We start from the raw sequence: 26,346 nt of genomic DNA, 5'->3' as shown, positions 1-26,346 counted from the left end.
GATTTTATCTTCATAATACAAATAATTTGTGGAAGTTGTTTAGAAAACCCAAAAGCATTTCTGAATATATGTCCATATACTAAACCCAAAAACATTGCTAGAATTCTACCTTCCATAGTAGAACACAGAAGACAAATACATACAGAGAATGATACAGAGAAGATGTAGGGATTAACTTCTATGAACCCTTGACTGTGTGTGTATATGAATTAATTATTTGCCCTACTGATTCAGGACTGTATTTAATCATTATGTTCTTCAAAAACATACAGTATTTGTGAGGGGGTTGAGTTCATGAAAAAAACATTATTGCAATCTCCTTGTGTTTGAAGGGGACTTTGTTTATTCCTTTTAGGGCTTAATGAGGAAAGGTCCAGGTCATCATATACATAATGCATTAGTGGATTACTTTTTCATTTCTATCAGGGAATTTTTTTCTGATGCCTAAAAATGTAATTAGGAGAAATGAATATATTACTAATTTCCCTTGTAGAAAACAGGAGTTTCTTTTAGCTTCTCTCTAAAAATTGTTAGTGGATGGAGGCCAGTTGTGACTGGAAACTGATCTAATACATGCACAAGCGTTCTGCTCTTCCTCTGTGAATTAATGTTAAGCTTCTTTCTGGTGATGGTACACTGGCAAGAATAATACTGTACTCCTTTGGAAGTAAACTACAGAGGGATGATTATAAATGAAGATTAACCATTGGTAAAATGTGCTGGGTATTTCAGGGAAGAAAGTATGTACAGAGCTCCTGGTAGCAAAATGTGCTCCAACCAATATCACACACATGCAGCCAAAGGGAGAGTGATTCTGAAGGAATGGGACCAACTGAAGTAGCTCTGCTGATGTATTGCTACAGTTGCAAAGGATTCATCTGTTGTTCATTACAATTTCATGAAATCAAGGGTTTGCTTAGAAGAGTTATTATTTCATAAACAACTTATTTAACTCTGCTGTTCATGGTTTTGATTCTACATCTGAAGCATGCCAGAGACAGAATGTTTCTAACGCCTTTGCTTTCAACATTTTAACCAAGTAGCTGATCAATGTCTTCTGCCTTGCTATTAAATGGATTTTGAAAAATTCTTCAAATCATATCAGTCTCATATGCCGATTTAATTCTTTGAATTTACCCTCAGCTGGGAATTCTGCAGGCAACTGTGATTCTGTTGTGTTAGACACTTACTTGAAGTGTTTCATCCATCATCATTTCTAGTCCTTTTCTGATGCAATGTAGTTTGTGCTTTGTCTTTCTTGAAAACTGAATGGCTGTTAAATTATCCATTCATCTTCTTTCAGATTTGCTGTACAATTTGAGTTCTCTCTATTGGCTGTCTCTTCTACCTTATTTGCCAACTTTTCAGTCTACTTCCTCAGACCTTTATATACGTTTCCATACATGATTGCCATGTCCTTCACAACACATTGAGCAGATAATTCTAAGTAAAACAGCAACAGAAATTATAATATTATGAATGATTCAATTTTTCTCTCAGACTAGGGTGAAAGCCTTTAGTGAAGCTTAGCTTCACTGGAGTCAATGGGAAATGTTTGCTTTTCTCTCTTGTCCCAAATACCTTTGTTGATGAACTGCCCTTTCAGCTGAGACTGTTTTGGGATAAGATGACTCAGAAGTAAGCTGAAGTATTCTTGTCTGAAGGGAAAAAAAAAGTACTCTTTTCTGCTGCCTCTTCTAAACATTTTGGACAAACTTGTAAATTCTTTAAATTGTTGATTGTAATACAATGTTGCGTCAATTATCTCACCAAGTTATGAATACCATAGCAAAAATATTATTCTAATTTTCAAGGGCAAAATGAAACCTTTCTTGTTCTCAGGAAGCAGGAAAAGAGGATCAGGATCCTTGCACCTTTTGTAAAAATGATGTTCATGATAGTCACAGACAAAAAAATCTTTGCTCTGAAACCAAAACTACTTCTCCATATTTTCCTGTGAAATAGTGACAGACTTAAATGGAAATTGCAAATAAAATAATTCTTTCTTCTTTTCCTAGTTTTTCTTTCTTGTATAGCCCTTCTTAACCTTTTCTATTAGTAGGAAAGTAGCAGACAAAAGCTTAGAATAAAGACAATAGATAAGAACAATTATTTGGTAATGCTTGTTCCGTTACCGGAAGTTTTAATACATGGATAATATCTGAGTTTTCTGCAAGTTCCACAGAATTCATTCTGGATAGAATGAATCTCATAGATTCATCATCAGTAGACAAGAAACAAAACAAGGAAAGTGCTGAACCTATTTAAGTTCCTCCTTCAAGGCTACAAAGAGATCCTTCTACTGTGCCAAAAACCTCTTTTTTGTGGGCCAAACCCTTATTCCTAACATAATCCTTAGCTACCAACTTCCCCCCCTGGCATTTGGCCTGATTAAGTTTCCTCTGAAGCAAATTTCTTACAAACACAGCAAAATATGTTGCACCTGCTCTTCCTCGGATAATATTACCCACTGGATTTCATCAGGGAGGGAGACTAATTTGATCTGCCAACATCTGTTTGATCTGCCTCAGTCCCTGGTATGACAAACTGCATCCCAGGCTGATGTGCCTTACTATTCCTTGTCATCCAGGTGCTCTCAGGAAGCACAAATGCTTTATCTCCCACTCTCTGTGTCCAAATCAAAGGTCAGAAATAAGCCCTGCCAAAAGAGTGCATCTTTATGGTGTTCTTTAGAATCTATTAAAAGTTATCTTCCTCTTCCTTCAACATGGTACAAAGGAAAAGCTGGCTCACAGAGCTGATCAAATTGCTTCCATTGAACAGATCTTTCCAAACAGCTTGGTCCTGAGTTTTTTTTTTTTTGTTTGTTTGTTTGTTTTTGTTGTTGTTGTTTTGTTAAAATACTTGACAACTTAAGAACGTGTTTCGTGGACTGTCCATATAGGTGCATGGTGAACAGCTGGTGAGTTCTCTGCCCCCTGACTAGTTGCTAACTTAAAATATAAGAGCAGTGCCCTGACTTTTGTATCAACAATCCCAGGTATGGGTGAATAGTGGAAAACCATTTCCAAAATGTTCATACAGATAAAAAAATTTGGTTTGAAAAATTTAGAAGCTTTTCTAATTGTATAGACAGAACAGAAACAACTGAAGGAAGAAGTCATTGTGTTGGCTGCATGCAGTGACTCTTGCCTGGGTAAGGACTAAGCCATGCCTACAGTCCATTCTGGACAGGCAGGGCTTCTCCGAGGAGAGGTGCAAACCCTGAATTTCTTATACAGTTATTTCATCATGCAAAACTGCAATTGAAGGACGGAGGGAAAGAGATAGGAGTGCTAACTGAGGAAGGGCTGCATCAGGATATAGCAGTGTAAGCATGATTGTTGAAGAACACCTTTTTAACGTTCTCTGGGAAGGAGAATTAATCTCCTGTTTAATCATTTCAAGTAGAGTATATACCTTTGGAAAAAAGAAAAATCATGGTGTGTGTATGTACTTCCAATTCAAGTGTCAAAGTCAACTCTTGAAGCAGAGAAGTTAAAACACAGAAAGCCATAACTGTTAAAGACTTCTGTGCATTTTTAGTGTGCTTCATAGAGGCTCTACCACTTATGCCAGCCACCCTGTGCATTTAATCCAAGTTTACAAGCAGAATATAGGCTTGCTACATTATCATAGACAACAAATAGATTTAATTACAAGGCCAGACATTATCTTCTATAGGAAGGCAGGCATATCAGAGCTCCTGGAGTTGCAGACAGATCGATTGAATTTATTTCTAAGTCCTTCAAACAGTGTGATAAAGAAGGAATCTGTTCCTCCACATTTCATTCAAAACATTTAAAGTACTTGCTAGGCTGAATGTTTCTACTTTTCCCAAATGCCCCCCAGAATCCTGGATGGAGTAATGCAAATTCAGTTCTGTAGATTCTGTTATATGCTTGAGGTTCTCAATACCCAAGAAAATCTTGAATAGCTCTAAAAATAGCACTAAAATGGAGCAGTTCAAGGGAGCACCAAGGTAGAGGTGAGCAGGGCAATCTCAGGCACGCATAAGTTGTAAAAGCCATGAGCTGCTTTATCTTCCACAAAGACATCTCCCTTAAATTTAAATAGCTGCTGTCATTGTCACTGACTACCTGACTATGTATTTATCTGCCCAGAAGCAGAGTGCATGGCCTTTGGCCCTGCTATTCATAGTGCTACTGTCTCTGCCTAACAATGCCCTGAACAGAGCTGGGTTTCTGTTAGCATCTTTTGTTTGATGTGAATCGCTGAAGCTTTGATGTTGTTTGTGAGAAATATAATGATTTAAAAGAATAAGATCTTCACTCTGCCACTCTGTGTGCTCCCCACAGAGAAATCTTATCTGAGTTGGGAAAAAAATCTGTGACTGATCCTGTCTTAGGAAGACATGAATGACAGAGTCCAGAAGAGAAATCTGTTAGAGTTGAAACTCTTAGCATCTCTTTACTGGAGGGTCAGAGGGGTGATTTTGTCTTAATGATCAAAATTCCGTTTCCTGTTACACAAACGCTTATAAATAGGTACAGAATACTTTCTCTGTGTGAAGACAGCTGTCAGCAAAGCCATAGTGTTTTATTTTCAGTGGGATGCTTCAAATTTTCTGCTTTAATTGCATGTACTTCCTCTTTCTAGGATATTCTGACAAAATGAAGCTACATTACTAGGTTTGAAATACTCTACAATTTCAAAAAACTGCATTTTTCTTTAGAAATTATTATTCTAATAAGCTTGGTTCTCATCTCTACTTATAAATGCTTTCCTTACTATCAGTTTTGAATGAAGAGCAAATGTAATGCAGTAAAGTGTAACTAAAGCCCCTAAAATCTGAAATTCAGTGTAATGGATTGCTGTTCTGCTACTCAAGGCAAAAGTTCCACTGTTACATATAAATACTCTGATCTGGGATCACTACAGTAACAAAAAAAGTAAGTAATAAAATTATAATATCCTAAGTGTTATAAAATGCAATGAACAAAAAATTGGGATGCTTTTATCTTCCCAGACCTTTGATCCACAGTGTGAAGGAAATAGATTTGATTACTAAGATATGAAATTGGAAGTGGCTTGATTCTTACACTGAACAGCAGATAGGGGAGAGAGCAAGGGAGCAGAGCTGTGGCTTACCTTGTGCCAGGAGCAAGATCAGGTTTACAAAGCAAGCACAAATGTTTTTGATTTAGACACTTAGATATAGGAAAACTGTGTATAATTCCAGATACTAATTTTAAAAAATATATATCTATATCTACCTTCAGTCTTTACTGTGGCTCATGGTGTAGTATGTTTTGTGTATCACTGACCTTCTTTCTTCTGGGTGGGAGGGGCAGTCAGACAGGACTGCTAATGGAAGTTGCATAGATCTTGGTGATTTGCCAGTCACATGTAAACCTCTCACAAAAAGGGGGCAAACTCAGGGACAGTTCTAGCCAGGTAAGCAGAGGAATGTGATCCATGTTCCCCAATAAAGGAGACTTCACTACCCTTTACTTGGGAGAACTGCTGCCACCTCCAAGTGAGTTGTTTTGAGCTATCTTAAGGAAATGCAGAAAGCAGAGCAGATAGAGCCAAATCTCCACAAAGGAGGTTTCAGACCTGAGGAAAATGATAAGACTAGAAAAGCCATAACTAAAATGTACTGCAAAGTTTATATATTGTTTTAAGTATGAGGCACTCCTCACAGGCACTCTGGTGTACCCTAGTTCGTTAGCTTGGACCACAGAGAGGATGCAGTTTGTTCTGGTACTGTGAGAGGCACTGGGATGATATCAGACCACCCCTGGAAGTTTGGGCTGTGAAGTTCTTTCAGTGTTGCATACTTCAGACATCCTCAGCTGCCAGGAATGGCCTGCTCTTGGGAGTTACTCTGAGCAAAGAACTTCAGGGAGCTCTGCTGATCTCACTTTAATGAGAATTGCCAGTATTCAGTGGTTGCTGGGATCTCTGCTGTGTGTGTGTGTGTGTGTGAAATAACACAGAGCACAGCATGAGGTCCTGCTCTAGCAACTGCATTGGTAGGAACTGGTGCATTCCCCACAGCATTCCCTTTGGGGATCTGGATGCTATAGAATCCCATGTGGATTCAGGATTTCTAATCACTAGTGTTAAAAGAAAATAAATAGAAAAGCCTTGATTTTGTTCTCTATGGCTTAATGTTTTAATTTTGGTATGAAAATAAGCATCAAATGTTTGTGGGTATTTTCAAACATGGTTTTTCTAAGTACTGTAGTAGTGAGCTATAGTACCACTAATATTTTACTGATTTATGAGCTGCCACTCCATCTCTTTATATTGCATTTGTAGTGATATAACCTGTTCTCTCCTCACATGCAGTTCCCGTAATGTATTACAATGGCAAGAATTTCAAAGAATGTAAAAATATGCCAACCCAAAATCTAGGATATGGCCAGAGCTGTAATGTTCAGCCAGCCCTAAACAGTGGATTTACAGTGCCTGAATATTCTGCTGACAGGGTATGTGTGTTGAAGTTTGATTAAGCTGGATATGAAAATTAAAACTTGGCTCCACACTGAAGAGAGAATCTCCTGCAGTGTGATACTATGGCATGAAGTTTTCTGTTTACCCCTAAGGCTGGTGCTGCTATGACTTCCAGGTTTGATGGTGTCTCTTTTTGAAGTTGTTGAGCAGCAGGCTAATGGCTGCACAGCATGATGCAAACACAGTGGAAAGCAGGGAAATCAGATGTGAATATATTCCCCAGAGATCTCCTGCTAAGATGGAGCTAACTAACCAGAGCTTTAGTGCTCAGATGTAGTTTTCTCGTGCAGAGGATGGGCTGATTATCAGCTCTTCCTGCTTTACTGTACATTTTTGGATTACAGATGCCATTAGAAATAATGAATTCTGGTATAATATGCATTCTAGTGCAATATGAGCTATTTTATTGAAAGAGACATTATTTTTAAAGAGTGTCTGTCCCAGATCAGTGTCCATCACCCCTCCCCCACATTGTCTAAAATGTTCTTGGTCTTTTAAACAATATAGGTGTATATTCTTCTTCCCTGCTGGCTTTGCCTTAATTGTTTGAAGATGGTAGCTGTAATTTATTTCATCAGGACAAAGACTGGCCTTAGAAAGGGACAGGATCTCTTGGCAAAGCAGCAGCCTGGCTTGTTGCTTACACAAGTGTCTGCTCTCTGTGTCACAACAGGAATTGCCATTGCTGCTGGGTAGTAATTTCATTATTTCCATGGTGGCAGCCTCATATGCCACAAGTTATGGAGGGGAGAGGGCACATTGTCCTTCTTATGGGCCTTCTTGTGTCCTTATTGTATGATATTGGTTTTATATCTGGTCTATAAAATGAAAGGAACTGCGAATCCATTTTTATTTGTGGGTAGGGAAGCTACATTCAGGCACAAGTTGATAATTTTGATGTTAACATGGGAGCTGTTATTGCTGTGTATCATCACTGACCCGTTCATTGCTTTGAGGTCTTGGGCAGTTTAGGGTGCAGTGGGAACAGGGAGAACTTGCTGCAGTTCCCCAAAGATGCTGAATGAGAACATCCTCCTCTTTTCTCAGATATCACTGGCCAGTCAGTCTTTGCTGGCATAAGGCAGTCTGTGTTGTTTCAGTCATATCCTGAAGCTGTTTAATTTAAAAAGGCAGAAGCATTGTTCTGATAGGAAAAAATTCTTTGTGAAATGGTGGTCAAGCATTGGAACAGGCTGCCCAGGGAAGTGGTGGAGTCACTGTACCTGAAATGTTCAGTAAACCTGTAGATGTTCTGCTTAGGGATATGGTTTAGTGTGGACCTGACAGTGCCAGATTAATGGTTGGACTCGATGATCTTAGAGGTCTTTTCCAACCTTAATGGTTCTGTGGTTATCTCTAGTCTTAATAGAGGAGCACTTGGGCATTTACACACCATGTGCCAAGCACCCAGGCAGTCTGTGCAGAAGCATAATTAAAAGAGTAAACTCTGAGTTAAACAGCACAGGTTAAACAACATATTGTTTTATCACAGACCCTAAAGGTTGGCCTAGAATGCCCTGTAGCAGTTTGGGAAGGTGCACTCTAGGCCAAGCCTTTAGGGTCAGAAGAAAGTACAAAGGCTCAGCCTTGAGTTTCCTTTTGCATTACACAGATTTGGACAAGTTTGACAGCACCTACCGAGACTGTCCCTCTAGTGCTCCATACCTCACCATGATGAGAATCAGTTTGTCTCTAATAAACCCTATCAGCTTTTATACCTTAGAGAGGAATTTACAGACATTACAGATATTTACAGACAGATTCAGGGAATCTGAAGATTTCTTAATGGAATTCAGACTTTTGGTAAAGTCAAAGTAAGACAAGAGTTCAAACAGCCTTCAAGGCTGCTCTGAAAGCTAACTCTGAGACACAAGAATAATCTCCTCTGGACTCTACAGGAGCAGTAAGTAAAAATTACCTCATACAATGGCATGCAGATGCTATCAATCCACTCAAGCTGCAACCTGGGTAGTTCATGCTTCCTGTTCCGATCAAAAATGGCCTGAATTGAGAAGGAAACAAAACTGTCATACTTTAATTACACTGAGTATTTTACAGACACATCATCCAGCACTTTGCAGCTATGGTCAAATTCTCACAACCAGAACACTTTGTAAACCATAATCAATCTCTGCAGGTGCCTTCTCACTGCTTTGCATGAAAAATAAACTGGTTATTTTCAATTCTGTTTTGAAACTTTTAGGCTGAATGTGTTCTGTGTTTATAATTCTGTAGTGTAAAATAAATGCTCCACAGCTGGAGTTGAGGTGGTAAGTAACCTCCTGTAGGAATGTAAAACAGATACCTTTGAGCAGAATTTTCTCTTTTCTCACATAGGGTTTTGCAGCTCAACAAAACAGTGATGGATCTGGGCTGGCAGTCTTCCTCCCCGGTAAATTCTGTAGAATTCTGTACTTTCTGTTACCCTTCTCCTGTTGCCTCCAGATAATGGTTGCTCCACATTTTGAGTTATTCAACCTGGATAAGACTTTCTCTTCTAATTGTTCAGTGACAATATTTATGAGACTTTCCTAGAGACTTGTTTGACACTTTATACCTATCTGACTTTATTCCACTCAATTCCATTTTATCCCTTCAATCACAGTAGTACATTTACATGTATGCTTATAGAAATGCATTTCAAATAACACAGATATACAGCTGCAACATAAAGTAAATCTGGCAATTTTGATTTCCATAGGTAGCTGTGAGTTTTTACTTCACTTCTATGTATTAAACCCAACACCTGCTGCTTAGAAAATTCACTAATAGGATAATCTTAGGAATAGATACAGAAAACTAGTAAAAGGGCTCAAGGACTGTGAAAGGGCAAAAGTGACTGTGTTGATTGAGAGCTATTTTATATGTGTTTATAAATGCATATCCTTATTGGACAGAGGTTTCTCTATGTACAAAATACAGTTCATTTTTCTGAATGAGCCCATTGATATTTTTTCCCCTTATTCAAATTAGTAACTATTTCAGAAATGATAAAAAAACTTACTGAAGGGGTGAGTTTGAGTTCAGATCTTTCTCTGTCTCCTTGTTCAAAGAACTCACTGGTTACCAGCTCAGCAGCCTAAAATAAAAGTCATTGTAAAAGATTAGAGTTTTTGTTACACAGTCTTTAGGATAATGAGTTTTTGCTCAGACTATGACTTCAGCCTGTGCTTGACTGTACAGAAGTGAATAACCTCACTTGCAGGACTGACGTCAGGCATGTGTTCATTAGGTTTTTGAACTGGGCATACAAGGGGTATAAACATAGTCAGGCACAGGGACTTGGGGAATTACATTGCACTGCCAAGGTAACATTCAATGCAGTTATAACAACTTAAGAACTGAGACCAAACCAGAAAATGATAGCTTCTTGTTGGCATCCACTATTACATTTGTAAAAATGCTTTGTAAAACATGCAAGAGCTCTTTGGTTATTTACAGGCTGTTGCCCTATAATAACAACTTCACTTATCAAAGAAACTTAATTAAGCAGTACTCTCTGTTGTTTAATCTAACATGAATTCATAAAGGGTTTTTTCCTCCACTAGGCTTTACTTTTTTTCCCCATGACTGTCATCAATATAGGATCTGGATATCTAAGTATAGGCTCAGATTGTGATGATAATCTTGATTTAAAATCAAGAAGTGGTAGGTTGGAAATTAGAATGCATCTTTCTGACTCTTGCAAATGAAAATATTCTATTCACTGCAGAGCTCTGTGCTTTTTAGAAGACGACAAGACTTAAATTTAGTTATGGAAACCAGAGGAAATTTAGGAAGTCTGATATAGTACTGTACTCCTGTCATATGTGAGGCTTTGAACGTAAGCACATGCGACATTTTCAGATGCAAAAAATCTGGAAGCCAATCTACTGAAGAGGCATTCATATACTAAAGCTCCTGTCATGCCAGTGTATTGCTTTTAAGCTAGGAAATTATTTCATAATGCAAAGACACAAGAGAGTAAACTAAGCAGAGAACCTGTATGTCATAAAATCTCTAAATTTCTTGCTTTAGCAACTGCATGGTAGATAACGTTCACAAATGCTAAGCTTGTTGCAGTTGAAATGGGGAGTACCAAAATGATTTGGAAATAGGTGATGTTATAAAGTACTCTTAAATCTTAATAAAATTCTGGATCAATATCCCAGATAAGAGGAATAATTGAACAACTTATCAGCAATTAGGTGTTTGCTAAGTGTATCGTATAAAAATAATCAAGGCATAGTATCATCCCTGTCCCTCAGTGCTATTCAGTTCCTGTTCTCCTTATGTCCCTTTTTCTTTACCTGTTTCAATCTTCTCTCCCTGAATTTTTCCATCTTACATCTGGCCTTTATTCCTTTTTTTCAAGTATGTTTGGTTTTTTTCTCGTGGCACAGTTAAGGTTCAGCTATTTCCTGTTTTACCTCTGTGGACTTACTAGCACTTCTGCTCAATGGGGTAATGCTTCAAGAAATCCCAGGTGGAATTTTTCAATATAAAGTAAACCTGTATAACTAAGCTGCAGGGGACTTTTCACCTGTAGACCTCAAGAGTGACAAGTATAAAAATCCCCAGTTTGCCAGAGACTCCAGCACTAATTCAGCAGCGCAGCACAAAGATTCACAACTAGGAAAGCAGACCCTGCCTGACATTTGGCTGTCAATGAAAATGCAGAAGCTAACTGGGTTAAGGAGGAAAAATGAGGAGGGATTGCACACACTGCAGCAGTGGCCAGGTGACAATGAAAATTCTTGTAACTCAATTTCCCCCTGCAGGATAGAAGCAGCTTTCCTGATTTCCATGCAAGGTGACTATGTTCTGGCCAAGTAGAGCAACAGCCTTAGAAAGAACTGTTGCCACAGTCTGCTGATAAAGCAAAAAAGACTCACCTGGCAAAACTGAAAGCTGAGGTGAAGCCCTCCCTCCATAAATGTTTGTTTTATTCAGTTGATGTGCATGTAATTTCCAGAGATCCTTTTCAGCTTCTAATACTTCCTTGTCAAAGCAATCTGCCTGCTCCTGCATGTCTAGTTATCTGGCCTAGTTTTCTCTTTTCCACCTCATCTTTGTAACTATTACTTGCTGTTAGACCAAACTTCCTCCAGCTGTGTACCCAAACCCAGCTGCACTGGTATGTTTTCTGTTTGTTTCTTGATGCTGTCAGTTCCTCCAAAACCTGACACAGTCTGTCTTCTACTGGCTTGTTCTGGGCCTCACTGAAGGACAGAGAATGACTGGCATGGAAATATTAAGGATGGTTTTCTGGGTAGAGAAAGATGTCTAGAAAGAAAATCATGGGGCAAAGGACAAGAGTTTTGGGGCAGGTCACTTTCTTATATTGTACCTGTTTGCCAATGCTGGATTGCTGGATCTATTTTTTATGTATATTTCTAAAGAGCCTACTCAGCAGCAGGACTCTGAATTTTTATTTGTTGGTTTCTAGGTACAGGGGTACAGGATGTAAAAGAAAGCCCTATACCATACTTGGAGTTTTGCAACATTCTTAAGAAAATTAATACATTTCTTTTATCATATCTACTGAAGATTTTATGCAAATGAAAGTTTGCAGATAATCTGTTGGTATTTTTGATTTAGGGAAGACCCTACTACTGCCAAGGAAAACTTTGGGATGAAACAAGTAAATGCAGCTATATGTGGCTGCATGCCTCTTTGGTTTAATCCATCCATTTTTGGGTATTTATTTAAAATGTTAGTAAAAGAAGAGGTTGTAAAGCCAGATGCACACAGCAGCATGTGTACAGGGAACGATTACGCAATAAACCATTTTTTGCAGAAACCCCCTGCTATTTTTTTATAGCATTAATACTGCTGTAAATTGATTCCAGTTTTGGTCCCTTGCAAGCCAGGGCCCTGGGAATATTGTCCTGCCAGTCCCGCCTCCTCCCAGCCCTGCTATTAATCATGACTTGCCTGTCTTGAAATCTCCCACGGTTTGGTCACAGCTCCAAGGTCACAGGCTGTCATTAGCATTGATCTGAAAAACAGAAATGAACAATACAAGCTGAATCAACCTTTGTTGAATTTCTAAACAACTCTGCTCTGGACGCATAAATAAATAATACCTATATAAAATGTCAGCCCTGGCACCTTCTTTTCCTCCAGAAAAGAATGACATGTTTGAAATCTTAGCCATCAGCGTGGCTTTTACATTACAATTGTGCCTCAGAATCCTAATGTGTTGCAGGTCATAAGATGATGAATTTTGGTATTCTGCATTGCACAGTAGAAAAGAAATGATATTGCAAGGGAGTAACTGCTAATTTTGCAATACTTCTAACACTACTTACATTAACACCTATAATATATTAGAAAGCATGTGCTTCACATGATATAAGTAAGGGTATTATTACATAATAACACCTGCAACTGGATTAATTTATATGCTTATTTGTAAGTGACTGCGGTAGCAAGAGAGCCTATAATCACAGGAGGCATCCCAGACACTGTTTAAGCAGTTTCTACTGCTCATCTACAATAAAAATTGAAGATTTACTGTGAGCTATACGGTTCCACTGTAGTTTAATATCTAGCTACAACCATGTTTTATATGCATTAGGAGAAGGAAACCGTTCAGCTGTAGAAAGCGTTTATGTACAGTACATGATGCAGATAAAAGTCTAAGAAAGTTTAAATGAAGAACAAGGGCACTGAAAATGAAGCATCAAATATATTGCCCGAATCTAAAATTAGGAATGGGTGAAATGGTATGGAAAATAGAAAATGGCCAATATTTTGTCAAAAGACCAAAAGATAACAGAATTTTAATGAAATGTCAGATAAAATGAGACATAACCAGGCATGCATATGCAAATACACACGTTTTATTGTCTACAAAGTGTGATCTACTCAAACCACCCACAATGTCTGAGGTTTTCAATAGGATGCATGCTCAGGGCATTCCTGAGGGCTGGAAGATTACTCTGTATAAGAAAATTCCCAGGTACACACTGGAAGAGCAGAGAAGTGCATGGCTAGTGAAAAAAGACAGATGAGAGGAAGAGGGATCAGGGAAACAGACAGGAAAGATCTTTGTGTAGAGAGGCAGAATATTGATACTTTCTGGAAAAAGAGCAGAAGGGTTGAACAGGAACTGGTGAGGCTGGGAGAAAGGGAAGAAAACAGGACTGAGTGTGTAGGAGATATGGAGAAGGTGAAGTCATGTTGATTAATCCCAGCTGTTTGCTAATGTTGAAAAAAAAATCATACCATGTATTTCATAGCATGGATTGTATTTTTAAAACAAGATACTTTCTCTTTTATTCTAAGCCTCCAGTCCACAATACATGACATTCCTTTAACAAATATGGCTACACTTAGAAATAACCAGAAAGCAAGAGAAAACGGTGCTTACCGAAATACTTCTCGGTGGTTTTTTATATTCCAGTCATAACCACCTTTACTGACAAGCTCAAAAAACTCGGTCCTTCTCCTGCAAAAAACCAGATTGTCAGAGAAGGAAATAAGACACTTGCAGGGCAGCACTGCAGCAGAACCACAGCTCTCTGTGTGATACGGAATCACTGCACCTCATGTATTATTGTTAAGGCCGTTACACTGACAGTCCATTTAAGCGAAACATACTAATTTCCGAACACCTTCTATAAATGTCTCTTATCAATGTCACAGTTGCCTAGTAAATGCAATATTGGATTTATGGTCTCCACAAATAAGGAAATGAATGGCTCTGAAATGTTCAGTCTTCCATGGAAGCATGAAATGCTCACCTACAGCAGTGGACAGACAGACAATAGAAACACCCCAGAAATACACACATGCCTCTGTTTTCTTGTCCTTGCAAAATGGTTTTTACTTCTATATCCTGAAGGGTTTATCAGAGCTGTGCAATTCCTGTTATTTCCAGCACACAGATAGAAACAGAGACACACAGGAGCTGCTGCTGTCTTGAGTTCATAGTTCATACAGACCAGACACTAGGTCTCCCTGCTTAGTGCCATGGTTTGTCTTCTCACACCTTCTTCATGTCCTCAAACAGGGACAAAACATGAGATGGACAGAACATATTAATGCTTGATTGTTGCCTTTAAGCATCAAAATTCTGATTCATCATAGTCTGTAATCTTTTATGGCACTGAGACTCCAAGCAGCTCTTACTGCTTGCAGTGTGACTACAAATATGTAATAGATCCTGCCCAAGATGTAACAGAAGCTGAGGTACAAAAACTTGGAGCAACTTTCCCCCAGTGACACATCATATGAGTATCAAAGCTGGAAAGCAAATAAATACCTATATCCTAAGGGACAGTGTAGTGCCCCATCTCATATGAGACTGTGCTCTTTGTCAAGAGGAAATGTAGTTAGGTTCCTGAACAGGAGAGAGTTTGCAGTCTTGTATTTTCTACGTTTACTTCAACTAGACTGAAACTTTGGACAGTGATTATTGACAGTGCAGTCTCATGGCAGCCAGTACATATTTGCATACAAGGAGATGCACACTTCCAGAAACTCTGTGTTCCAGAACATGGTGTGGGGCAGGTTGCATTATTCTGGTCCCTGACTCTCACGGTTATATATATGACCAGTCACTCATACCATAGAGCCTTTCTATAGTGGATTTCATTCAGCAGCGAGAAGAGGGCTATAAATGACTGCATGATATCTAATCCCTTATACTTTGGGAAATAAGAGATTTCCTTTTGAAATATTGGATATTCTGAGAAATTCATATGTTCCTGAACAAAAACCAGGCAAGAATGTTTTAAGCTGAAAGCACAGGAAGGTGACACCCTAAAAACCTAAAATATTTAAATTTAAAATGTAGAGATCCATAAATGGTAATTGAAAATGTGAGTCTCAAGGCCTTATGTTAGGCTAAAAGAGAAGTAGTAGTCCAGCTCTACAGCGAAACTTCAGTGTAGGAAGGACTGAACCAGAGCAAAGCAGCCATGTATGATGAAACAATTTAGCATTTCCTACTGTTTTGTTTTTTTTTTTTATATCCAAAATGATGAGGTTTTCTGTTAATAAGCAAATATAATATGGCAGAATTTCAGAAACAAACTGAATTATAATAATTTTCTAGGGTTTTTGGGTAACATTGACTCTGGCTGCATTTTGCCTTGAAGGGAGGTTGTTTTCCTATGTATAACAAATTCATTTGCTCTACAGCCCACTGGCTCAAGACATCATTTGGATGAATTTCCATAAACTTCATTTTGGCTCCATGCTTTTACTTTTCATATTATCTGCAAGTGTCGTTATCTAGAATTATAAACTGTTTCCCATCTGATCTTTCAGTGAGAGTCATCTTTTTGTTTGTTTGTATAAAAGTAAAGCCTTGAGAAGGTCATAAAGTCTTGCTCTGCAACAGTTTTGTTGCTGTTTTATTACCTGGAGCTTGTGATCATTAGATTCAGTCATTTTAAGAATACTGATATGAGAATTCCCCTCTCTACAAAAATGTTGATGACGTAGCAAACTGAAAAAACAAATTAGGTACTTGTGTAGAAACAGCTGTTCACATAGGGTGGTTTTAAGAAATGTAAAGCACCAGTGTTTCTAGAGAGTGATTTTCAGGCACTTCTGGAAATAAACTAGCATAGTTACCACCTCATTAATGAATCCTAGTAACACAAGAGGAAAAAATAATGTATCTGCAGACTTTTGAGTAAAGAGGCCTCATTTGCTAAAAGTCTTCTGATTTATGCAGCATGAAAAATCAATTATGCAAGTAAGAAAAAATAATCTCGAAATTCAGTTATGTCCCTCTTGGACATTATTTCTCTGTACTTGAACTAGACAAACAAATTGACCACATAGTTTTTCAGCTTAAGGCAGGGAGGGAAGAGAGCTCCATCACATCTGGGTCTGAACGGGGTCTATCCCAAGGCACTGCCATGAGCCCCCTCTGGCTCCTCCAGGGTCTCCAGGATCTTGGCCAGGGGGAGCACATGGAGCTGTGCCAGGGCCGCTGTCCTCTCAGTCCTGGTCACTCATGTCCTCCTTGAGAGCACAAAACATTTCTGCAGCGTTGATTTACGATGAGACAAGAGGACCTATGGTCCTTGTATCTCACAGAATGGAAGAGCTTCAAGGTCATCAAGTCCAACCATCAACCCAGCACCACCATCATCACCCCTGAACCATATTCCCCCTAAGCACCATATCAAGACAACTCCTTTATACTTCCAAAGGTGGTGACTCCACCATCTCCCTGGACAACTTATTCCAATGTCTAACCACTCTTTCAGTGAATTTTTTTTCTCTAATACCTAAGCTAAACTTCCCCCGGTAGGACTCTAATAATTTCACTTGAGACATGGCAGAAAGACAGACAGGATAGAATGCTAATAGACACCAAACAAAAATTCCTAAGGATGACTTATTGTCATGACTGGGAAGGCAGTGCACTGAAACTGCACATCTGTCAGCACTGCTAATGCCAGATGTCAGAAGTGCACTGTGATGGTGACACCATTCCTCCTCTGACTACGTGCATCCTCCCACACATCCTCAGTGGGATGAGCTTGGTAAAAATTAACAATATTTGAAATACAGGACCAACTTGAAATCTACTTTGAGATTTGATTTGAAAACAAGGAAAGGGAAGAATCTGGGTGAGAGACATCCTAGTGTAGTTCTCCCAGTTAAGCTTTTTAAGACTGTTCTCATCATGTGATGTGAATTGGCATAATTCATCTTCAAAGCAGCAAAGTGTCTCCTTCATTACCTCTGTAACTGGGTCTGTAACTAAACACAATATTTCTTAGCACAAATGTTTAGAGATGCTGAAATGGTGGAAAAGAATTCTCAAATGTCATTGATTTTCTATGTGCCTGAAGAAATGATCATAGAAGGGACAGAAAAATTATAGAACTGAGCTACAACTGGTTCCTGGAATTGTTTTGAAGTATAAACCTAAGATTTCACTTGCTTTTGGTTGATGCAGACATGTTACACATTAAAGCAAAACTTATTTGGACACTTGAGACATATCTATTAGTCTAAAAGATACTAAGTATTGGACTAAACCTCTTCAACCATAGCTGAACACTAATTTCTCATATTATATATCCTTATTGGTATTTAATAGGTCATTAGAGTAAGTTCTCTGAATTTTCATTCATCAAATACCAGAAATGCCAATACTTACTCAAAATACAGAGTGAGGTCTGTTGCCAATATCGATTGCTTTAGAAGCTGCATAAGGTCACTGTAGTCCTTAGAGGACAAGTTAGCAAAGATGTTGTGACCCTATAATGAAAGAGATAAAAGAGGTAAAGGGCTAACAATCAATATAGTTTTTAAAAAAGTTTTCTAGCTTGTTAGTCTACTGTTGCCCTGTAACACAAGCCTTGTCTGATTCATGGCAAAACTATGATGAAATAATAATGCTAATGCTGCTGAGATTATATTGAGGCAGAAGAGTTGATGATTGTTATCAAGCACTTGGTATGTTTTTCTAAACTCTGCAGAAATGATAGCCTGTCAAGTAAAGATTTACTCTCTGCTCTAACCCTGCACAGACTCAGTTTATGGGGAAAAACTGTGGATACATCTCAATCTCTCATTAAATGTTTTGGGGAGCTGCGTATTGGAGCTTTTGAGTAGTGATCCTAATAGATTTATCTGTGCTGCTGCTTGCATGCACACAAACTGCTGTTAGAGCAGTCAAGGACACTAAATCAGTTTTTCATTCAAAGCAGCCCTTTTGCTCACTCTGCCCATTACTGTCTTGTCCTACAGTGTATACAGCCATTGCCTATGTGGACTAAAGAACCACAATTTTATATGCAATTTACACACCCTTTGTGGGTCCAACTGGCTGCTTTTTAAGGGATTGAGGATTAAGAATTTGAAAGATGCTTTATGGCCAAAATGAAAGGAATTTAATTATTTGATGTTGCTATTTGAGAGGGGGAAGGTTCTTTTGTAACTGGATTTCTGAAAACAAGCAGGACAGAGATCCTATAATTCCTCTGTGAAATTCTCGAGAAAATAAGATGAAAGAAACAAAATTAATGAAAAACTCTAAATGTAAGCGTAAGAAATTATATTTGTGACAATAGTCACATATATTAGCATACATAAATGTATTACAGGCCTTTTTTTCCTAATCACCTACATAAATATTGAAGTTCTTCTAACTAGAGTCGTATTTTGATGGTATTTAGTCATGTAGTGCCCACATTCAGTATGCACTGCCATCTACTGCTTAGGAAGTTTAAAATGCCCTTAAAACAGAATTTTCCAGCAACGGGGTTACTATCATCATGATGGTAGGAGGACATATATGAGATACGGTGTGTGGAGGTGCAATTCTGTGCCAAATCTCCCTGGCAGTGTACACAGAGGTAAAGCCAACACTCTGTTCCCATTTGTCTGTGATCATGAGACATTCCAGATTTCTTCAGAAGTTACTGCAGATCAGGCTGTGGTCTCCAATTGTGCTGCATGAACAGCAGTTTTGGGTTTCTATTTACTAAATGCATTTTGTAGCAACCAATCTCTGTAAATTATGAAAATGCATCTGTTCTTTTGAAAGGACTCCATGTCCATTCTCCCACTTTTCTCAGTTATTAAATACATGGTGTAGTATATGCTGTATAGTGTTATATGCAAGATATTCTAGGCAAGAGCTCTGTCTTCACAGGTATCTGAAAAGCAATTAGTATACTTTGGACAGCATGATATTACTTATTTTAATTTTTAAAAAAGTGTATTAAATTATGAAAAAAATAATTAAAATACCGATTTCAAAGGCTGCCAAAGAAATTAAATTGGTGCAGTAAAGAATGGCTCTGATACTCTGAATATGACACCTATGGGGAAAGGTAAAGACCTGTTTCAGCTACCTCTAAACCACTGAACAGGATATATGTAAGAAGAGTGAGAAAAGCTGACAATATGATTAGGATGAATTCTCCTTGCCCCTTGCTGATTGAGACAGATATAATCTCTGGGCTCTGTGATCAGCATTTGTAGTTGTTTAATTTTGTGCTAGTTGTGACCTTTTTGGTAACCAATAAATAATTCCTCAAGGAGAGGGCATTAAAAAGGTACTGTACATGGTATTTCCTTCCTCCAGCTGAAACTGCCCAACAGCTCAGTGAGATTAATAGTAATGCTTTTGTACCTCACTTTGGAGAATCATGACAGCATGATTGAAATGGTGGTGCTCCAAGGTAGCAGAGGTGCCGTAGAGCTGAGCTAAGGCTGATCCACTCCTGAAACAGAACATGGGAAGTCAACAAATCCTGCTCGTCTGCTTACGAAGCAGGTTTCAGAGACAATTCAGTGACAAAAGCACGTAGACACTCTCTCTACCTCCACTTCAGCAACCTCACTTAAGACAGCTGATGAGATCAAAATACTGATTTAAATCCAGATACAAAACATTTATGTTCCAGGCTTTGCAAAATATTGCCAGCTGAATAAAGATTTTTCTGGAACTACAAGAAATTTTGTAATGTAGCTTTCAAAGTCCCTCAGCAACAGCGCAAACACAGAACTGTGCAGTAAAGACACAAGGTAATGTCCTTGAGCTGGGATCAGCTGTTCCTCTGCTACCTTTTATTTTTAATTCTTAATAGACATAACATAAGGGCTTACAATGGCCAACTACAAACTCTGAAATTAAAACCCCAAAACACAACAACAAAAAATCCAATTGCAAATAATAAGGTAAAAAAAAAACGACAAGTGAGAGCAGTGAATATAAAAGTAAAGCTTAGCGTATCTCTAGAATGTATTTTCTCATCACATTTACTGTCTAAACCAAGATCAGATTCAAAATGAACAGAGCAGGTTGGTTTTCTACGTTTAAAGGACAAAAATATATGGAATAATAATATAAAATTGCAAATTGCTGGCAAGTGCAGAGAATGGGACTGACTTGTCAGAATGTTCACCAAGTACCAAAGTAGGTCAGGCAAAGTACTTCACTTCTGGGACCCAGCCTAAAGTGACAAGATGGGCTTTCTTTCCAAAGAAATGAGAATAAGAGATTATGCTAGAGACAGAAGGAGTCTCCTAGGAGCATATACCATAAAACTGCACCATACTGATACTTAATTATCAGATGCAGCTATATGAGAGAAAAGGATGTCCAGGAAATATCATCCCTAGAGAATGTGATATTGACATATATAACAGAGCCATTGGAGACAACTGTGATATTGCCTCCATCATATACCTCTTGAACCTTCATCATACAGAACAGCAGTATTGGACACTGCAGATAAAATAGGAAAATGTGATGCTTAAATTTATGTCAGGTTAGAGGAATAAATCATAGTTAGCGTTAGGAAAACTCCAGCTTCTGTTTTCAGGGATGTTTTATACATGTGTGGTAATGTTTGTCTTTCATTAAATGTCTTCAGCAGTTTCTTTATGGAGTCATAAAATGGTAGCCTCCTCTCTGTACTCTGTTGTCAAACAGCAAGTATGAGTGATAGCAGTCTAATGCTGAACCCTGTACCTTTAACTCAGCCATCCCTCTGCACAAAAGATACTCTTGTATAATGGTGCAGCAGAGAAGTGGTTAATTTAATCAGAGCCTAAAATGGCCAGGATGTAAATCTTGGGTCTCGTTTTTGTAAATTGGGAACATAAACATCAATCAGCTGAGCTTCCTTCCCATTTGTCTCGTCTATTTTGATTCTCTTCAAGACTCAGCTGCAAAAAGGCATCTAGCAGTGCCTGGTAACCTTTGCACCACGAGCTCTGTCTTTTGAGCACTGCAATTGATTTTCCCTGCTGTGGTGATTGAAGATCCAGACAGTGTCATTGTTTCATTGAGATTGTATGGCAACACCAATACCTCAGGAAATGGCAGCTTAGTGAACATCAGAAACATCAGTTTGACTGATGGTCACTGAGGCACCTTGCCCCCAGAAATGCAGCAGCCCCTGCATACACACATTGCAGCAGAGTACTTCTGCAAAAGTAGGACAAAACAGGCTAACACAGCATCACTCTGCCTTTCAAATATCTCTGGACAACCATTTGACCACTCCCCAATCATACTGGAGGATTAGCAGTAAGGCAGAACAAAAAAAGCTACAAATGCTCACTGGGATCTGTAGGACAGGAATACCTTGGGGCCTCATATTCTGACTGTAGAGGAACTGGAGAGTGAAGAAAACAAAAAGGGATTTGAAGAAATCTCTATGTCTGGCAGCTTTATTTCACAGCTTGGCCAGGATGTTGCTGCGGACATTTTTTGTTGTCCCTCCTATTCTCAGGGAAGGCAGATTTTGGAATGAATTTGACCTTAGTCTAAGAAGTTCCCCTACCTACACAGTTAGAAGTATCACTCTTAAACCTTCTGCAAACCTACTTCTCCTTCACTGTGCCTGAGGGCAGCAGCCTGGTTTCTGTGAAAGCATTATTTCAGTTTCACTTATTTTCTTCTCTCTGCAATAAGCAGAACAAGGTTTTGCTTAATGCCATGCACCCCAGTCAGCAAGAACAACCCAGACAGACAATTTAGGTGCTTCCTGGGTTGAAAACCAGAATCAATAATAGCTGAGCCTGAAAAGAACATCAAGTTTTGGCACCACATTTCAATATGTGGTGTCAGTTCAACAGCCAGCTACAAAGGACAAGCCAGCAATTACTTAAAGGAACAGAGAATGATAAAGATGGATAGTCCCTCACTGCACACAGGAATAAGAGTACTTGGCCTTGGCCTAGAAGGCTTGAAATTAATGCTTCATTCTTTATCCTGGTCACCTTTTGCTCTCCTGTGGAAGAAAACCAAATTAAAATAGTAAGAATTAGAAAGCTTACTTGGCTTGGAAGGCATTGTTGGTTCCCCTGTGGTCAAGGTCGTGACACAAGCATCCCACAATCAAAGCTAAAATTTCAATTTCAGTTAGAATCTCCTGAAATCCTGCAGTCTGAGAGCAGGAAAAAAAATAGCAGCTGTAACTATCAGTAGCAAAAGGGATAAGTAATGTTAGTCCATCCAGCAACAGTCAACTTTGTTTTGATACCATGAACGTTTCAGTAAGGAGAAGATAAATGCTTTATTGTCATATTCTATTCCCTGCTGTATGTCAGATGGTTAGCAGAATAGATAATGTCCTTGGAGTGATCTGTTATTATCTCTTTGTTGCATTTCCAGCATGCCATTTCTCTGCTAGCCAGGAGGCACTAAAGGCAAAAAGAGCTGAAAACAAATACCAGTAACTGCAAACTGAGACAGGAACTGGATTTTTTAATCAGAGAAATAAAAAACCCAAAACTAAACTGATAAAATTTTGAAATTATTATTTAGAGAAGTACTTTGATTTCTTCAATCCTGAGATGACCATCTTAGTCAATCCCTACTGTCAGAGATAGCTGACATGTTAAGTTGGTTCTTTAAAAGAACCCAGATAAAATATACTCTGTGGAACTGTTATGAACTATTAGATTTTTTTTCAATCTGGCACTTTGAAATTAAGTGGCACGATTTAAAGAGGAAATGTCTCAAATTTCTGCTTCAGATACCCACTTGAATTTGGGAGAGGCATTTGAAAACAAATGCAATGAAATTCCCTACAAGCAGCTCAGACCTGACTATGTGAATGGGGGAGATAATCACAGAAACCTTTTTTTATCACTATGCTTCTCTTGGATACTTGCGATAGCAGTCTTCCTGCCTGAACAGGGCCATGGCAGAGAAAAAACCCTTCCTGCTATTGCTAATCTCAAGCATCCTGAACAGATCCTGTCTGGAGGAGATGCTAGAGCCTCTGTGGGGCACCACTGGTGCTGTGTCTCTAACCCATGGCAGAAACAACCTGGTTTTTCAGAAGCAGAAGGGCATAATACCTGCAAAAATGACTGGCTGAGCTGGAAAATTGTAACACTTGTCTTTTCACAGTGTCAGTCTCCAGTGACACTCCTCAGTTATCCATATGATCTAGTTAGCATGAAAGGAAATTGCATACAAGAGATACAAAATGCATTTGTATTGGAGGACCAAACCAAGGCTGAACACCAACACCACGTAAGAATCCCCAAATATCAGTGATTTTCAAAGGGGCATAATTTCACCCACCGGCAAGAAGAGAGTTTAAGTGACACAGAGGGACTTGTTGCCCTTCCTTGGTAGGAACTTACACTCAGAAACAACAGTGAATTGCTGCAATACTCTGTGAAAGCTCTGCTAGTCACCCCAAAGACCACAAATTCTACTTAGAGAAATGCACATTCAAATCTAAGTATCCTCTGTTTAGACAGTCTGAAATGTGGCCACAGTAACTACATAAACAGTACAGGGAGCCAAGCTCCCCCAGGTGCTCAGGAATGCACTTCAGTGGGAATTGATGCAGTGCAAGACTTGCTACGAAAACTTTATAATTCCTTAAAATTTACACAGCAGAAAAGATGGTCAAGCATGAAGAAAAAAAAGATTAATTAATTTTGTGTAGAATCCACCAGTGTACAGAATAACTTTGGTATTAGGAAAGAGGTTCACCTGATTTCTAGTGGCATTGCTGTTGTTCTTGTTTTGGTAACATCTACCCAAGCAGAAAAAAATCCTCTAAAAATAGCATTTTCTCTTTTTATTTTTTTAAACACAGCTCTTCTATAACAAATAGTAATAAAGATCTAGTTATAAAAGGGGATTAAAAAATAGTTTGTAACTGACAACACACGATGTGTCAAGTTTCAGTCTAGAGAAAATATTCATGGCTAAGTTAAAATAACTTAAAAGGGAAGTTGTATAATATGAAATTGATGTTGTAATAAATATTCTTTAGTGTAATCCAAACTTTGATTAAATTCAAGGATTCAACCTGTATTCCAAATGCAGGGAAACCAATTAAGGAATTTATTAACAGTAGCAATATCTCAAAAATAAATGCCACATTTTATTTAATGAAAAGTCTTGTCACTGAATATATGAAAGAAATATAGCATATGTCACATAGTAAAAAACATTTCATTTAAAACAATACTACAGTAAGGAGATATCTTCTTTGAACATAATGCAAGTAAACAGAGGATTACATTTCCCCATTTCTGAATTTACAGGAGGAAAAAAAAAAACCCATGGCCATAGACGATGGTGCAGTAAAATTTATTTTCACCAGAAAAGGAATGACCCATAACTCATGAGTGGCAGAGTCTCCAGTGAGTTATGGAGGTCATTCTTTCATGTGAGGAAATGAATTGCATTCATTATACCTTGCCCCACATCTATATGTTTTGTTATTAGCACACCAGATGGGATTTTAATTTGGTATTGCTTACTTGTTCATTTTTGCCCTTTGAAATAAGTATCAATGTGAACGGTGTTGGCAAAGGCACTGATAATGAAGCTTGGGCTTGATCCTGCACTTTACTCTCAGGTACTCCCTTAACTTGCAGGAGCAGCCTTGCTGCGGTGCTTGTCTTCAGAATTCAACTATGGTTTGCAGAATTCAGGAGAGAGAATACATACTTAGACATTCAGGAACATGCTTTACATATGCAAAAAGCTGAGTTTACCAGGAGTGAAACAATGGTCTGCTCTTTGTTGAATTTCTCTTATTTGGCTTGTTCAACACAGCTGAATTTTTCTTGTGCATTCAGTGGGAGTAGGGTGGGGCCCTTAGAGGCTACTCCACTATAGGTTAGACATGACTATACCATGGCAAATCCTACCTGAAAATGCCCTAAAATAGAATTACTGGTTTCTATTTGTGGGGCAGTCTACATTGCTCACTGTCATGGAGAAATCAGAAATAAGCTGCAATAACTGCACAAAGCAGTGCCTTCTTGAGCGGCAGAGAAGGGCTCTGATAAGCCCTTCAAGGGGTTTGTCTAAGAATTTTCCCCTTTTACCAGTGAGAAAAGAAGTCACACGCTAACTTGGATGGTATCCCCGAGACAAATGCAATAGGAGCAAGCTTTGGATTATTACTAATGTCAAGTTCCTCTTGTGTCTTTTTTTGCACAAAAGAATGTTCCTGTATCTGGAAGGGAGAGCAGACCAGACAGATCATGCACTGAACTTACTTTGTTCCCAGCCAGAGCCAGAGCAAAGCAGGGCGGGATGTGTGGAGACTCCAGTGCTGTGGCCACTCGCATCCAGCCCTGCACATGGAATTGCTCATTCTGTTCATTACAAGGAGTGTGGGCAAGGAAACAAACCTGGCTTAAAAACGCTGCATCACATCTCGCACAGTTGCACCCCTGTGCTGACTGCTATAAGGGCTCTGAAATGGCGCCGTGAGAGCCACGGCCGGAGCATCAGTCGGTGGCGGCTGGAGCAGCAGGGCCCCCTCCCTCGCTGCCGGCCCCGGGGCGGGCACTCCAGCGGGATGGCGGTGCCCGCTCCCCCGGCAGAGCGGTGCCGCAAACCCGGCCCCGCAGCTCCACCTAGGGGTGCCACCGCTGGCGCTGGGGGCTACCCGCCCGGCAGAAATTGCTGTCATTCACACCCGGCGCCGCTGCCCGCCTTTGCCTCTGCTCATCGGAGTAAATTGCTTTTCCTTTGTCTAAAACTAGGGGAAAAAATGCATGCCAAATTTATAAAACCATAAAAACTACCGACACCCAGGCCTTAACACCGAATTTCCTTAGAGAGCATCAGCAAGCACCTGCTGAAACAATGTTCTGTGCTGCTGAGCAGCCTCATGCCCAGAGGAAGAGGTTCTCTCGTTGGGTCTTTCTTTCCTTTGTCTCATGGTGCATGGTACCGCTTCCCTATGCCTCCATCAACACTCACAGAAACACACCCACCCTGCTGGGACTGCCCAAGCACTAGAATGACATCTTCACCTGCTAGGGGAAGTCACAGTCTCTTTTTCTTGCCCAACATGCAAAGTTCATTCAGGACCCCTGAGTTTTTTGTTGGTACATTTACAAGAATGAGTTGGCCAAACACGGGTTATTTCCTGCACTGAAGTTGCTGTGGGG

At 39.1% G+C, this 26,346-nt stretch overlaps 1 protein-coding gene across 2 annotated transcripts in view; it reads right to left on the bottom strand.

Moving 5' to 3' along the window:
- Nucleotides 1–26,346, bottom strand: part of PDE11A (phosphodiesterase 11A) — a 104,283-nt gene that overhangs the window by 6,000 nt on the left and 71,937 nt on the right. For both annotated transcript variants that reach the window (XM_058027981.1, XM_058027982.1), the window contains 7 exons: nucleotides 22,240–22,349; nucleotides 19,583–19,673; nucleotides 17,600–17,700; nucleotides 13,841–13,918; nucleotides 12,400–12,463; nucleotides 9,488–9,562; nucleotides 8,402–8,485 (listed from right to left, as the gene is read on the bottom strand). In XM_058027981.1, the coding sequence (XP_057883964.1) occupies nucleotides 8,402–8,485; nucleotides 9,488–9,562; nucleotides 12,400–12,463; nucleotides 13,841–13,918; nucleotides 17,600–17,700; nucleotides 19,583–19,673; nucleotides 22,240–22,349 (603 nt within the window). The remainder of the gene's footprint in view (nucleotides 1–8,401; nucleotides 8,486–9,487; nucleotides 9,563–12,399; nucleotides 12,464–13,840; nucleotides 13,919–17,599; nucleotides 17,701–19,582; nucleotides 19,674–22,239; nucleotides 22,350–26,346) is intronic.

Source organism: Melospiza georgiana, chromosome 7 (assembly GCF_028018845.1).
Source record: "Melospiza georgiana isolate bMelGeo1 chromosome 7, bMelGeo1.pri, whole genome shotgun sequence".
Taxonomy (NCBI): Eukaryota; Metazoa; Chordata; class Aves; order Passeriformes; family Passerellidae; genus Melospiza; species Melospiza georgiana.
The sequence above is the reverse complement of the archived record's forward strand: the minus strand, read 5'-3'. Positions and strand labels throughout refer to the sequence as shown.